A 15,788-nucleotide genomic window follows, 5' to 3' on the forward strand; every position below is an offset into this window, starting at 1 on the left:
AATATATATACAAGTATGTATACCCATATATATTATGTATACATATATATGATATATAAATCTAAATATATATGTACTCAAGATGTATGTATGTACAATGTGTAATGCATTAAACAGCTACCAACATTATTCGTAATATCTTAAGAATCAATGATTATTAAAGTTTTCACTTAATAGAGTATTTAATAAGGAACGGGAAAAATAAATTAGTTATATCCTTCCCCCTCCCCTTTATTTTTTTTTGTTTAACCTTTTCCTGTAATTCTAACGCTCGATCTTAAAATATTTTGTGGGAAATTTAGAGTATTTATTTTCTTTAGAAAAAGCAGTGTAACATATTTGGTTTGTGAAGTGGATTTATAAGTATATATTTAGTATCCCGATGTAATTCTTGGTAGCTGTTTTTTACAGTTTTGTGACAATTGTGTATCTTCCTTGAAAGACACTTTTAATCCGAATGAATTATGACTTATGGAAGTTAGTGAATGAACATGGATTTATAGATTTCGACAATTCTCCAAAAATCTGAGGCCATGATTTTAAGCGTGATAGAATTAGATTTATGAGATTAAATGGAGTTTGAGCAAGAGAACCTTTCTATAATGCCATTTTTGTGATACATATTTCATTTACCTCTCAGGTCCCACTTCCTGCTCCTCCAACTCACAATTTCACTGGAATTAACATTAGTGAATCTAGATAATTCATAACTTGTCATTCAGTCAATCAAAAATTGAGTTTAGTGACCATTTCCAAGGGTGCGTATAACGCACTTAAAACTTCATCCTGGTTCATTGACCTAACAAAGTATTAGTAAATATATAAAATATTATTATTTATATTACTGTGGCTACAACGCTAAATTCGCCTTTCAGAAAACTTAAGATTAAAAGCAGTGGGCGAGTTCATCAGAAAAAAGGTCAAAGATTTATTATATTTTCATTTTCAGAATGTCTTTATTTTACAATCTGATATTTTATGTTTTTCATGATCTGATAGTTTATTTTTTTTAGCTTTTTTTTAAACTAAGTTTTTTTCACGAAATCTTGTTCCTAACCAAATTTTCAGTTTTAGTTTGTTAAGTGTGGAACACTGGACGAATCTAGTGGATATTTACATAAATTTTAATTTCATAGTCTGTGGTCTACAGAGAAGTTCGGAAGCATATAATTCAATCTATTTTATAATCTATTTTACTTTTAGTATTCATATTATGGAAATTATCCGAATCCAGAAACAAGACATTGCAGCTTAAAGGTATCTTCTCCGTTTTCTGACGCAACTTACCCACTGTTGATGTACTGGCCATCGAAGTGAATAAACTCTTTAAAACTTCACAACACAAATACTTAAATGCTATGTCTTTTTCCTTTCTTCATTTAGACACACAACGATCAATATCGTCATCGTCAGATGTGTGAAGTGTAACCTGTTACTATCTTGATGTGACATTTTCTTAAACAACTAAAAGTAACATAATACAGTATAGTACTTGGTGGAGTACCTGCACAATTTCATAAGAAATTTTTTGCATTTACATACAAGATTATAGTATTATACCACAATGCCTCCTATAATCACGGATTTGGTAACAAAGTTATTAACTGTAAGAAATGTATTCAACACACAAATATCTTTATCATATATGTGAACAAATGCGCTTGATAGACAGTTATTTTATCTATATTTTAATTTGTCAACTCGCGGATGGGATATTTTTCTTTGTTTTGTGAAATGATTTTTTTAATATTTGTATTCGGCATTAGCTCTTATATGTAATAAGATTACTTATAACCTTGCATTCCAAATAAGCAACAGATATATTAGAATAGAAATCTCCATTGGCGGACTTATTAATGTAGAAGAATAAAAATGCCTCGAAAATGACGTCTTCAAACATTGCTCTAAAATATATATCTATTTTTTCACATGGACTACTCTAAAGTAATTAAGGGTACTAGTGATTGAGACACCAGAAAAGAAATTATATAGATTAATGATTGTCATTTCTGATTATTATTTTTGTTATACAGTACATAAGGCACATGACCGAAAGCAATATACTGGCTTGTATACCTGAGATAGAATCGATCTGCTGCAATTTCTTAGGATTTTATGCGACTCTATGAACTTCCATTCTATCTATTACTCCGTCGCCTAGGCAGCCTAGCAAAAAAATTTGCTGTTGTGATTTTTAGATCAAAAGTTATCTTTAGGTTTTGCACTCAGAAATGAACTTCTCATTGGTTTTTCTATCGATAAAATCGATGTCGCTTTGCATTGTGTATTTTCTTCATTGGAATAGTGTATTCAACGAAATTAAAGAAATAATTCGTTTTTTCTAGAACGAGTTTTCAGAAAATCCTAGATATTTCTTAGAAACTTTGGTATAGAAGAAATTAATTTTAATGCCTTAAACATATGCGTTCAATAATAATTTTCGAAATGATTATATTTTTTGGATGCATATGCTCTAGTTCTATAAAAAAAGGAAAAAAAAAAAAAAACATGGCCATTCGTATGACTAAAAGTACATGTTTCAAACAGTCAATTGATGGACGGGTAAAATCTCCTGCTCTCTTCTAGATTTGAATGAGGATAGCACTTCGGATTTTGTATGGAATGAATACAGATAATCGTTTGGAATACACCTCCAGGATATCTGTAATAAATTCCTAATCGACATCTAGCAGAATACTAGTATTTGGCTGACAAACAAAGCATTTTGTAATACCCTTCGTTTGCAACCAACTCCAAGCTTGTGTCTAGATGTCCAGGTTATATTTCCGCACATTTCACAGATTTCATGTAAACATTCCAATCTGCTTGATTCAGAGTCCATATAGGGAAGATAGATTAAGTTAGTCCTCTTCAGTTAACCATCAAATTTCATCCCCACACTCCCAGTGCAGTGACTAAATAATTGAGGAGTTACGCCACTATTAGTAGTATTACTAACTTGCGGCAGTGTGGAATGAAATCCCGTTTCTGACATATAAGATGTAACCATTCTACATTCTACTGTATAGGAACACCAATTACCTTCCCAATTACTTTCCGTTTTGGAAGGAACTTGGAGATCATAAGTGACTAAATAAATTCTATTACCAATATTAGTTAACAGAGTAGTCCCATCACCAAAGTAACCATCACCATCACCACAAGGATCGTTCCTGTCTGCATTTGGGCTCCGTTCTTCCATTCCATTTGATCGTCATTTTTGTCTCTCGGTGGATTGTTGGTAGTAACGTCCACAGTATAGTTTGTGTGGGGAGGGAATGTGAAAGTGTTCATACCCGGGCAAAGGTCGTTGCTGTCGATGAAGAGAATACGGTTCTCCAGTCCCTGGTGGATGGGGCTCATGGTTTTGATGTATTCGGAGAACACGGCCGTGTCTAGGAGACCTGTTACAGAGGGTAAACCATAAATTGTTTAATATACGTAGTTGAGGATGCTGAGATTGGATGAATACTAAATATTTAGCTTGGTTATACTTGGAGAATATAGTATTTATGTTAATCACTGACTCCTTTGTACTAGCAATCTTCAAAGATAGGTTGCAAACTGCATATGCCGTGAGATATGTTATCATAGTAAATTTAGGCTTTTTCCTTAATTTTTTTATATCAGTTCCTAGTGAAAAATTGAAGGACATTCGGTTATGATATTACTATAAGCAGTTTACTTTTGGAAGATACTTGCATTGCAGGTAATGCTGAGTTGGTATGTGCAAATCCGCTGTTAAATTAATTATTTTACTTTTTGAATCAACACATGCTATTACTAATATTCTTATAGCTCTCGTCTGTTAGGTTGTATCAGCTTGAGCTACTAGAGCCTGTGTCCTATTGATTTTAACGGAAACTCGTGAGATTCTCGTAAAAATGTCTGTTTAAGGGCTTGCGTAAATAAGCGAATTGTCACAGATATAGTCAAGATTTTTCCCTTAAGGCGAGGTTACTATTGCTCACAAGTGGGAGATGTTGGCACCTAACCTACGTTAAGATTGCTGGTAGGCTAAAAAAGTAAATTGACATATAAGTAGACATAGACATCGAAAAGGTGAGCTTATATCAAGTTTTTCCTGGTTGATGAAATTGTACTATACGTATATTCGACTTCATTTAAGTTGAAATAGGAGCATATTGATATGAATTTAAAAGTGTAAAATTGAAGTGGTTTGAGTTACTCTAATGTTACTCAAGACAGCCCTCACCTGTGAGATGATGATTCAGTTTGTTGTCCTTAATGACACTATAGCCATCTCCTCCTCCGGCCAAAAAGGAAGGCATGGCTATTTTGTAGACTTCATCGTCAACTACATCGTGTAACTCTGGAACTCTACATTTGATACATCTGGCCTGGAGACGCACTAGTCTTGAGCCTGATGGCAGGTTGATATCGTAGACAACGACAAAGCCTGTGGATAATCACATCATGAGAATAGGCTGACCAGATTTAACCCAAAGGACCAAATAGATAACGAAAGTAAACACAGATGAGAGAGCAAGGGCATCTGTTAGGAATATGCAATACAGAATTATTATTATTATTATTATTATTATTATTATTATTATTATTATTATTATTATAATTGTTGTTATCGAAGCTACAATCTTAGTTGGAAAAGCAGGATGCGTTAAGCCTAAGGGCTCCAATAAGGAAAAATTACTCAATGAGGACGGGAAATAAGATGATAAACAAACTACCAGAGAAGTAATGAACAATTAGAAAAAAGAAACACCAAGAACAGTACCAACATTGAAATAGATCTTTCATATATAACCTATAAAAAGAGACTTATGTCAGCCTGTTCAACATAAAATCCTTCGCTGCAAGTTTGAACTTTTGAAGTTACACCACTTCAACTACCTGATTAGGAAGATCATTCCACAACTTGGTCACAACGGGAATAAAACTTTTAAAATACTGTTTAGTATTGAGCCTTAGGATGGAGAAGACATTGCTATTAGTTTTAACTGTATACTTAGTGTTATGAATAGGATGGTGCTGCCCGGGAAGATGTGAATGCAAAAGATGGTCAGAATTATGGAAAATATTATTCAACATGCATAACGAATAAACTGAACGACGGTGACAAAGATTAATATTTAGATCAGGAATAAGAAATTTAATATACCGTAAGTTCCAGTCAAAGAAATTGAGAGGGGAATCAGCAGCTGAAGACCAGACAGAACATTACGCGAAACAATGCAGATTGAAAGAACGAAAACCTCTTCAGAATAGATTGATCACCAAAAACCCTAAATAAGGTTCTCTGCTCTTTTTTCTTCTTTTGCAATTGAATATGAGACAGATCGAATGTGTTTCTTAAAAGTAAATTTGCTATTGGTAGTTTTAGGGATGAATATCATATCTGGAAATACGAGTACATTGTAACTGCCTCTGAGTAGTCCATACCATTGTCCTCTTTTATCATTTTGTATTTTTGAGCCAAATACATTATAATGCGGAATATGGTTTCTGATTGTTTTATATATCTTGCTGTTAATATGTGTATGTAGACGAAATAAAGATAATGACACTTTAACGTATGGTTGTGAGAAAAGGTAATCGGAGAGTAAGAGGCCTATCAATAAATGTGTTCGTGAACATATAAATAATATGCATATTAAACCGTTGAACGCACAATGTTGTTTATAGGTGTGAAATACAACCTGGTGTCTTCCACGGAATCGAGGCTAAATCAAAGGCTTATCCCCTTAATTCAAGTAAATCTAAAATCAGTTTCCATATTGCAATACTGAGAAATAATCATGTGGATCGCTATCGCTCGATAAGTAATGGCTACATGATGGTCAAAGGGATTATGTCGAGTGTGAGACTGTTTTTTCAAGGGTTTTAATGTATCGTCTGGTTGCTTTCAGAACTACATTTCCAAATGTTGATAAATATTCTCCATACTTAAAAACAATCCAAGTTTGGATATTTTTCTCTAATAATGACACACCATCAAAATATAGACCTATGGCCTTTGCCGAAAAGTTTCAGATTCGAAAATATGTTGTGATGTCATTTATGAAGAATTGTTGAGTTAGATGGCTTGCAATTTATATCTTGCTGGTTGTTGTTAAACAGCTCGTCACATTTAGTGAGAATCAAACAAAGGGCTAATCATTGGCCAACCCCGCCAGACATGACTGGTAAATCAGTATCCCTTTATATTTCAGTTTTCGTTTTCATTAGTAAAACACTAACAGAAAACTTACTTTTCTCTGTAGATATCCAGATTTCAAAAACCATCTAAGTGAAACGTTCAGAGTTTGTGATGTGAAAACGGATTTTGAGCGAAGCGAAAAATCTATTTTTGGGTGAGATAGCCATGGCGTCCTGATGGAAGGTTCCTGTTTGGTAGCTTCCTTGGGTATAAAACTACTAAGATATTCCCAGAGAATTTAACCACAGGTTATCACAGAATTCTAACTTCTGGAGCGAGTATCTCAAAGGTTTCCCTTTAAGACATCGTAATACAACAGGGGACACGCATGTCTGGTCGTGCCACATAGCTATCTCCACCCCGAACAGAGTTAACGCTTCGGTGTGTAAGGGCTGAGAATAGCTGGGAGCCGTTCCACAGCTAATCTCACTCGTGGCTACTACTGATACTCGAGACGTAAACAAACGGACGCCATTGCTCTAATGACGTCACGAGCGTCTTTATCCTGGCGCCAGTTGCTGCCCATCACCATGATACAATTGTGTAGGGTGGGAACAAACTGACGAAGTAGTAGGGAGGGTCCATCAGGACGCCATGGCTATCTCACCCAAAAATAGATTTTTCGCTTCGCTCAAAATCCGTTTTTTGGGCTCAAGCCATGGCGTCCTGATGGAAGAGTACCAGAGAATCAATGTATCGTGGTAGATTTTCCCCCAGAGTTAAGTGCCTAGGCATTGACAAAATAGCAAAGTAATCTTAGATAAGAACCATAGGAACGAAGTATCCTGCCCCCCATTGGTAGGAAGTTCCCATGGGCTATGCCGACGTCAAAGTGGTATTGAAGGACTATTCATCTTGACAGAAGAGCTTTTTAAGAGCTTAGAGATGAAGCAGAATGTTTGATATTTGTATAGGAACATTCTGAGTAGGTCAGTGGTGGTTGGGCACTGTGTGTAGGATTCATCTCCTGATTATCAGAAGTAAGTATTCGAGTAGGAACCTTACTGAGACAAGGTGAATATAATTTAAGGATAGACATCTTAAATTCTTCATGACCATAAGAAAGGAGGAATAAATAAAACTATGACAGTATGTATTTCATAGTAAGTAGGAGCTGAAAGAGACGCATAAGTAATAAAATAGAAATTTTATTTCACAATGCAGAAATTAAATAATTTACAGCAAAAGTAAAGTTCATTTACAGTAATAATAATGTACATAGAAATAAAGGCTTGCTCTTGAATCTGAAAGGGAATTTCAGGATTAGTAGGTACTCGTTCTCGAGGAACGCAAGTCTTTAAATAACACATCATGCTCAAGGCATGCGGCACTTGTGTAACACTATGACATTTCACCTGGGATAAGAACAGTTATAAAAGCACTAAGTGTTTTTAGACATCACTATGAATCACTCGAGGGTCAACATAGGCACCCGAAGAGTTAGAGTCCCAAATAACTCACTGTTCTACGCAGAGTTAGGTGCAGGTTTCATAACACTACCTGCGGCTACCACAAAATGTTTGATTTCGTGCACTTGTTTCGCATAATGTTTAAAGAAAACTCGCGAGGACTTCCAGCCCGTAAAGTTTTTAAGGCTCTCAAAGTCCATGCTCTGAAAGAAGTTCAGAGAAGATGCCACTTTTCTAGGATCATGACCAGCGGGTGTACTGTTCGGATCCGCTCTGCGAATGAAGTAGGTGATTTTCGCTCTTAATTGTTTCAGTGACAGGTCGCTGCCCGATGTTTCTCCTTTGAAGAGTTGGCCTCCACCAAAGTTTGAAGTTCTGCGAAGATAGACCTTGAGGCTCTCTACTGGACATAGAGAGACATCCTCCTTCAGGGGGCATATTCTCCAAGGGCCCCATCTTTTGGTGGGTAATTCATTTTTGGCGAGAAACGTCGGATCAGGGGAGAGGGTCACTTCTCCTGAATCAGCAAACAGGATGTGTCCCTCTTCTCTTGATAATGCCACTATTTCGCTGACTCGAGCTCCCGAGGCGAGAGCAAATAAAAATATAACTTTCTGAGTCAGATCCTTGAGGGGGCATGAATCGTTGTCCAAGTTGGAGGCGAAATGGAGCACCTTGTCTAGAGACCAGGAGATCGGTTTCGGAGGGGGTGCTGGGCGTAGGCGAGCACATGCTTTCGGCAGTTTGTTAAAGATGTCGTTGGACAGATCAATTTGGAAAGCATATAGAATTGGTCTAGTCAAAGCCGATTTGCAGGTTGAAATCGTATTGGCTGCTAATCCTTGTCCATGAAGGTGAATGAAGAAGGACATACAGAAATCAATGGTGATTTCTTTAGGATTTTTTGCTTTAACAAAGGAGACCCATTTCCTCCAGGATGATTCATATTGCCGTCTCGTGGATTCGGTCTTGTATTCCTCTAGGAAGTCTAGACTTTTCTTCGAGATCCCAAACCTCTTCTTTGCGGCAAGGGAGAGAAAATCATGAGATGAAGGTCCTTGATTTTCGATGATGAAGCGAAGACAGTCGACTTCTGTACTTGTTGAGAGAGAACTGGGCCCGGGAGAGGGATCAGCTTGGGCTGCAGCTCCAGGACCAGGGGGTACCAGTTGCTCCGGGGCCACTTGGGAGCCACTAGGGCCGCTGTCCCTTTGAAGGTTCTCAGTTTGGAGAGGACTTTCAACAGAAGGTTGGTGGGAGGGAACAGGTATATCTTCGACCATCTGTTCCAGTCCAGTGACATGGCGTCCACCGCTTCTGCTTTGGGGTCCTCGTACGGGGCTACGTACAGAGGAAGTTGATTGTTGTCGCTCGTTGCAAAGAGATCTATCTGAAGTTCTGGGACTTGATGAGAGATGAAGGAGAATGATCTTGCGTCTAGAGACCATTCCGACTCTATCGGGTTTGTCCGAGATAGAGCATCCGCTGTCACGTTGCGGAATCCTTGTAGGTGAACTGCAGACAGGTGCCACTTCTTCTTCTCCGCCAGACGGAAGATTGGGAGAAGCACCTGATTTATCTGGGGCGATCTTGAGCCCTGGCGATTGAGACAACGAACTACCACCGAGTTGTCTAGGGTTAGACGGATGTGGATCGAGGGCGGCGGGGATAGCTTCTTCAGAGTAAGAAGGACCGCCATGGCCTCCAAGATGTTTATGTGGAACGTCTTGAATAGTGGAGACCAGGTCCCTTGAGCTTGTTTCAGGTGGGAGTGACCTCCCCAGCCCTCCAGTGAGGCATCCGTGTGGATGTTGAGTGATGGAGGAGGGTGTTGGAGAGGAATGGACCTTTTCAGGGCCATTGCTTCCGACCACGGCTTTAGGAGGCGTCGAAGTCTGTTTGGAAGCCGTCTCTTGAGGTCTCTTCGAGCGATGGATGCCGATCGTCTCCAGACTCCCGCGGCATCCTTTAGCTGTGCACGAAGCACTGGGTTTGTCACTGAGGCGAATTGTAGAGAGCCTAGAACTCGTTCCTGCTGTCGTCTTGAAATGCGTTTGGATTTCAGTAGTCGCTTGACAGACCCTGCTATTTCCTTCCTTTTCTTCTGGGGGATGGAAAGGCGGTGTGACTGAAGATTCCAGTGGATTCCCAGCCACTGAAACTTCTGAGCTGGAGAGAGGCGAGATTTCTTCTCGTTGATCTTGAATCCCAGGTGTTCTAGGTACTGGGTAACTTCGTCGCAAGACTTTGTACACTCTTCGGGCGATGGAGCCCAGACTAGCCAGTCGTCGAGGTAGGCCATCACCTGGACGTTTCTTAGGCGGAGCTGTTGTACTATGGCATCCGCCAGCTTTGTGAAGATCCGAGGGGCCACATTGAGGCCGAATGGCATGGCCCGGAAGGCGTAGCTTTTCCTTTGGAGTCGAAATCCTAGGTAGGAGGAAGCGTGATGGTTCATTGGAATGTGCCAATAGGCATCCGCCAGGTCTATAGAGACCGTGTAGGAACCTTGAGGCAGAAGGGTCCTTATTTGTTGAAGCGTCAGCATCTTGAATTTGTTGTTCTCTATGAACTTGTTGAGGGGGGATAAGTCCAGAATGACTCTGAGCTTGTCTGAGTCCTTCTTGGGAACGCAAAACAGTCTCCCTTGGAACCTGGTGGACTTTACCTTCCTTATCACCTTCTTGTTCAAGAGGTCTAGAACATATTCTTCCAGAATGGGGGTCGATTGTTGGAAGAACCGCTGGAAGATTGGGGGTGGTTGCACCCAACTCCAGCCTAGACCGTTCTTGATGATGCTGTGTGCCCAAGGATCGAAGGTCCAACGATCCTGGAATTGGCGGAGTCTTCCTCCCACCGGAAGCACTTCATTGCTTCTGGTGTCCCGAGGACTTGTTGCCTCGGCCGCTAGCTCCCTTTCCTCCTCTACCTCTGGAGGGACGACGAGAGGCGTCTCTGCTTGCACCCCTGGACGAGCCTCTACCTCTGGCATGAAAGGTAGTGGATGGCTGTTCAAAGGCAGGGGTGAAGACCGGTGACTGTGACAACACCGGTTGGGGGACCAATTGAAAGGTCTGTTGTGGTTGGGCAACCACTTGGGAGGTAGCGGGTCCCGGAAACTGACGTCTTTGTTGACGTTGCTGGGGTTTCGGTTTCTGAGGTTTCCTCTTAGGCTGAGGTCCATCGTCCTGAGAGGTTTTCCTTTTCCTGGACATGCCCCACTTGTGGAGAAGGTTCCTATTCTCCGTGGCGGCTCTGTCCGTTATTTCCTTGACAAGGTCCGAAGGAAACAGGTGCTTTCCCCAGATGTTGGAGGAAATCAGCCTCCGGGGTTCGTGTTTCACGGTGGCACCGACAAACACGAATTCACGACAGGCTCTACGAGCCTTTATGAAGTGGTACAAGTCCTTCATTACCGTCAGTAAGTGGGATTTGGCCAGTACCATGTAGTGATCGGGTACTGCTGTGTCACAGGCCATAACTTCAAGTTGGACTTGATGAGAAAGAGACGCTGCAAGCCTCTCCTTCGTGTCTTGTTCCCGGCGAAGGAGGTGATCATTGAGCTTAGGGAGGTCTTCATTAAACTGACGTCCGGCAACGTCAGGGTCGAGCCTACCCACAACGAAAGTATGTTGGACATCTTTCCATTGTCTAGTGTCAGGGGGCGTTACGATGGAGAAGGGTCTGCACTCCTCCAGTGCAGGGCAGGGTTTCCCTTCTTCCGCCGCCTTAAGGCATGCAGCCAAGGCCTTTTCCAAAAATGGAAGAATCGCAGTGTCGGGAGCGACATAAGTAGGATGCTTCTTGCTCAAGGCAGGAAGCTTAGAGCAGGTAAAGCCCCTGCTCTTAAATGCGGAGGCTAGCATAGCCTGGGCCTTTGCGAGATCGAACACTATCTCTTCCTTAGGTTCGGTCTCCTCCTTCGAGGCAGGTTCAGAACGAAGCCGGACGTAACAGTCCGGGTAGGCCTCGAAGCTTGGGAAGAATTCCACATCTTCCAACGGGACCGTGCCGATTTTGTCACTAACAAAGATCCTGCCGGTCGCAATAACCATATGCTCTGCATACCTCCACGGGTTGGCATGAGAGCAAGCTGGGAGATCCTTAACCGAGATCTTCTTCGGTTCTCTGGATCCAATCATAGACCTGATGGACTCCTGGTTCTCCTTCAGTCTGTCGTCCATGACAGCTCTAATCAGTCGGATCAGTTCTTGTGTAGAGGAAGAAGGATCCGGGGTCGAGGAGGTAGACGGAATGGACACATCCGTCGGTGTAGGAGTAGGCGGAGGGATGGACGAGGGAGTAGCTCCAATCTCCGACTCGGTGTATTCCACCTTGTCTTCGTCCTCTTCGGCTCCTTGAGCCATAAGCGTCTTCTCCGTGTCTTCCGAGACGTCAGAGATCTGTTCATCCTCTTCGGAATCTAGGCGACACTCGTGCATGGACTGAGCCATGACCACATCAGGTTCCACCGTAATTTGGACAGTGGGGATTGCTTCCTTTGGAACCACTGAATCAGGGGAGGCCTTAGGGAACAGCAGGGACCTCAGTTCTTCGGTGGCCAGGTACGGTCCAGTGGCATTCCTCTGAAAACCACGCACCCACTTGCGCAGTTTCTCACGAGCAATGTCTCTAACCTCCGCTGAGGGAGGGTTATGGAAGGCCTCAACTAGGTAGGCCTGGCAGACCGTACAATCCAGTGGATTCCAGAACTTCCAATCCCCTCTCTTGTCTGAGCAAGGGGCGTGAGTCCTGCACGCCGTATGTCCGTAAAACTGGGAGCGTTTCACGGCACAGTATGCGAAATCGCACTTCATCTGCTCCTCCTGTGGAAGAAAGAGAAAATGAGTATGGGGGAGTCATAGGAATGGCTCTTAAAATAAGTTAATATTAATCATTAATTTTAACTTATATAAGGTGTGATGCATAGAGAGTGAAACAGTAGAGGAGAACACGCTCCATGCATCTCGCCCGGCTGGTTACCATAGGCTTGGTCCTGGGATAATCCAAATGACCGAGATCATTGGATATAGTTTCCTAGGATTCCCATTATATTGGAACTCCATGGAAAGCCAAGGACAAGGTTGGGATCGAATTCATTCGGTTCCCAGATAAGAGCCAGAAGGTCTCATTAAGGGTAACTGCTTCTGGCAACCAGCCGTGCTAAGATGCACATAGCATGCTGGAAATAGAAGAATGCAAAGAGACAGCATGATCACTAATAGAGCAGTACTAGGTACTGATCTTAGAAGCAAAGCAGCTTATCTATTTGCCAGGTAGGGCTATCTTAGTCTTATGATAGCTACAGAGAGGGGGTGCAAGTATTCTTGACGCCTCCGGGGTATCCGGCAAGCCGCCGGCACGCCGGAGCTCGCTCCAGCATAGATTCTGGCATTAGAACAGACAATTTTCAAAAGTCAGTTAGATACCAGGATGGCGGCCGCCGGCACAACGGCGGCACGCCGGCAGGGAGCGGCGGCTCCGGCAGCCGGAGGATGCCGGATTGGTGACTGGGGTAAGGATGGTACAGGTAGTATCGGGTTGCCGGCAGTATATGCCGGCACTCCGGAGATCGACCGGCAAGCGGACGATTAGATAGGAGTAGGAGAGCCGCCGGTAGTAGCCGGCGGCAGCCGGCAGTCCCTCGGAACACGGGGGGCTGGCGGCAAGGGTAGGGAAGTCACCAAGAGGCAGGAATTGCCGGCATAAGAGGCGGCAAGAGACCGGCACCCAGATAGATAGAGAGACAGGGGGAGGGGGGGAAGGATGCAGGAAGTACCTTCAGGGTTCCAGACATCCCTCCCCCTCCCTGAGGGGGTGTACCCATGATAGAGACAGGCTCTATCATCCATATGCAGGGGTCACTAGGGACCGGGAGCAGGTAGCCCAAGGGAGGACTAGGGAACACCCAAGATGGGGGGGGGGGAGACTCCCTTATGCAGAGCTACACTAGGAACTAACCTTATAGGACACTATGAAGGTATATGTACCAGAGCGGACTGCACAAGGAAGCTCGGGTAGCCCTACTCATCCACCCTAAGGAGGAGTTGTAGGACAGGGGACAGATGAGTATAAACTAACCTAAGCATAGGCTAGGCTATACAAGAGATAGGTGGGGAGGGAGAAGAGAGGGGTCTTCCCAGGAAGGGTTTCTGTACCAGAGCGGCCACAAAGGGAAGGGAGGACACTCCCTAACCTAAGATTAGGCTGATCGGCTAAAACGGTGCAAGAGTACAGTTTCAGCATGGAACAGAGAAACCCTCCTAACCCGACCTAGATCAGGGCTAAAAGTCCTGAACTAGGCAAGGAAGAAGACGTATCGCTATCGCAGGAAAGTCGCAGACTATCCTAGCCATAGAGGTAGGCTAGCCTAACCTCACTCTCAGACGCAATCCTAAAGGGGGTACATTCCTTTAGGGAGGACTGAGAGGCGATATAATACTCTATTAGACAATGAATCCCTTTACTCAGAAAAGGGATCAAGGCTAATTAGAGGGAATGCCAAGGCAGGGGATGAAGGAAGCATATAGGGGTCCTAAGGTTAGGTTAGGCTAGTAAGAATCACTGACTAGCCTATCCCCTATATGGTCCCTGAAGGCGAAAACATTTGCATCACTAGTCAAAAGTATTGTAAAATAATAATGCCACTATCTTCATAACTTAGTCTAGGATCACTGATAAATCATGCATGAACACTTGTATATAGGCTCCTGGCCTGGGGGCTATAGTAGCCGACTGGTATGAGGTCAATCGATGACCGATAAAAAGCGTCTAAACACGAAATAAAAGTTCCTAGCTATGAAGACTAAATAAACTAATGTATTCGATTAGTATATAAAGCCGGAAGCGTTGTTGTGGCTAACTAAATAAGACATGCAAAACAACAACGACGCCATAAAATGGCGGGTCCGGTAGAGGCACAGCTCTGCCACAAAACATCAATTATTTCGCAAAATAATATTTACTTTACGGCCAGAGCTTAATTAAACAATACTGGAACCTTGTACTCAACTTTCCAGAAGAAGGCGAGGCTGAAGGTAACGACATAGCGAAGATGCAAAACGATAAAGTTCACACAAGGGAAAATCCGTCTCAGTAGGGCAGCTACTAAACAAAGGATGGATAAAGACGCTCGTGACGTCATTAGAGCAATGGCGTCCGTTTGTTTACGTCTCGAGTATCAGTAGTAGCCACGAGTGAGATTAGCTGTGGAACGGCTCCCAGCTATTCTCAGCCCTTACACACCGAAGCGTTAACTCTGTTCGGGGTGGAGATAGCTATGTGGCACGACCAGACATGCGTGTCCCCTGTTGTATTACGATGTCTTAAAGGGAAACCTTTGAGATACTCGCTCCAGAAGTTAGAATTCTGTGATAACCTGTGGTTAAATTCTCTGGGAATATCTTAGTAGTTTTATACCCAAGGAAGCTACCAAACAGGAACCTTCCATCAGGACGCCATGGCTTGAGCCCAAAAAAAAGAATATGTTCATGTTATTGTTTGTTGTTATAGAGTAAAATCGAAATACTTCATTTAGAATGGTAGGTGGTGGTGTTTAGCAAGAAATATCAACGTTCCTGAGGGTAACGTTTTCTGTTACAACCTTATGCTAAAGAAAATGCTTCATTATATCAGAGACTGTGCCATAAGATCTTTACGAGATTAAAAAACACGCGTATGAGATATTAGTAGATGGTTTACGCTTCTGTCTCTAAATTAAAAGCCACCTGATAATATATCCTTAAATCATAACTATTTTGCGTAATCTGTGGTATATGCAACACTGGTCAAAAAGAAAAACCCAGAGGTTGGTTGGATATTTTACCGGAGACTTGCAGAAATCCTCCGCGAGGGTCCAATCCCATATGGTCGTAGTTTGCTACGGCATGCTCGAACATTTGTTTAACATGAATTCCCCGGAGCTCTACGATGTCGATGGTGGATCGAAACGGGGCTATGGTAATGATGTCGTCCATAGTAATGGTACCTGTGGATGAATCATCGAATTGTGATACTGCATATTCAGGAGACAGTGAACCCTTCTAATGTAGATTTTTAAAAAAATACATTACTTTAAAAATATTTTTTTTTCTTTAAATGGCTATCAGAAGTCACGGTTAAATGAAGTGCTTATATTTAATTTTGCAATGTTAAGCTGTCTCAGAGGATGAATGCATAGTTATTCTTATTCATGTAGAATA

At 42.2% G+C, this 15,788-nt stretch overlaps 1 protein-coding gene across 1 annotated transcript in view; it reads right to left on the reverse strand.

Annotated features, from left to right (window-relative positions):
* Positions 1–230: 230 nt before the first annotated feature.
* LOC137635625 (snake venom 5'-nucleotidase-like) overlaps positions 231–15,788 on the reverse strand; it is a 99,423-nt gene continuing 83,865 nt past the window's right edge. The window contains exons 8-10 of the mRNA XM_068368093.1: positions 15,413–15,574; positions 4,217–4,420; positions 231–3,404 (exon numbers count right to left, since the gene is read on the reverse strand). Coding sequence (XP_068224194.1) covers positions 3,118–3,404; positions 4,217–4,420; positions 15,413–15,574 — 653 coding nt within the window. The 3' untranslated portion in view covers positions 231–3,117. The remainder of the gene's footprint in view (positions 3,405–4,216; positions 4,421–15,412; positions 15,575–15,788) is intronic.

Source organism: Palaemon carinicauda, unplaced genomic scaffold (assembly GCF_036898095.1).
Source record: "Palaemon carinicauda isolate YSFRI2023 unplaced genomic scaffold, ASM3689809v2 scaffold15, whole genome shotgun sequence".
Taxonomy (NCBI): domain Eukaryota; kingdom Metazoa; phylum Arthropoda; class Malacostraca; order Decapoda; family Palaemonidae; genus Palaemon; species Palaemon carinicauda.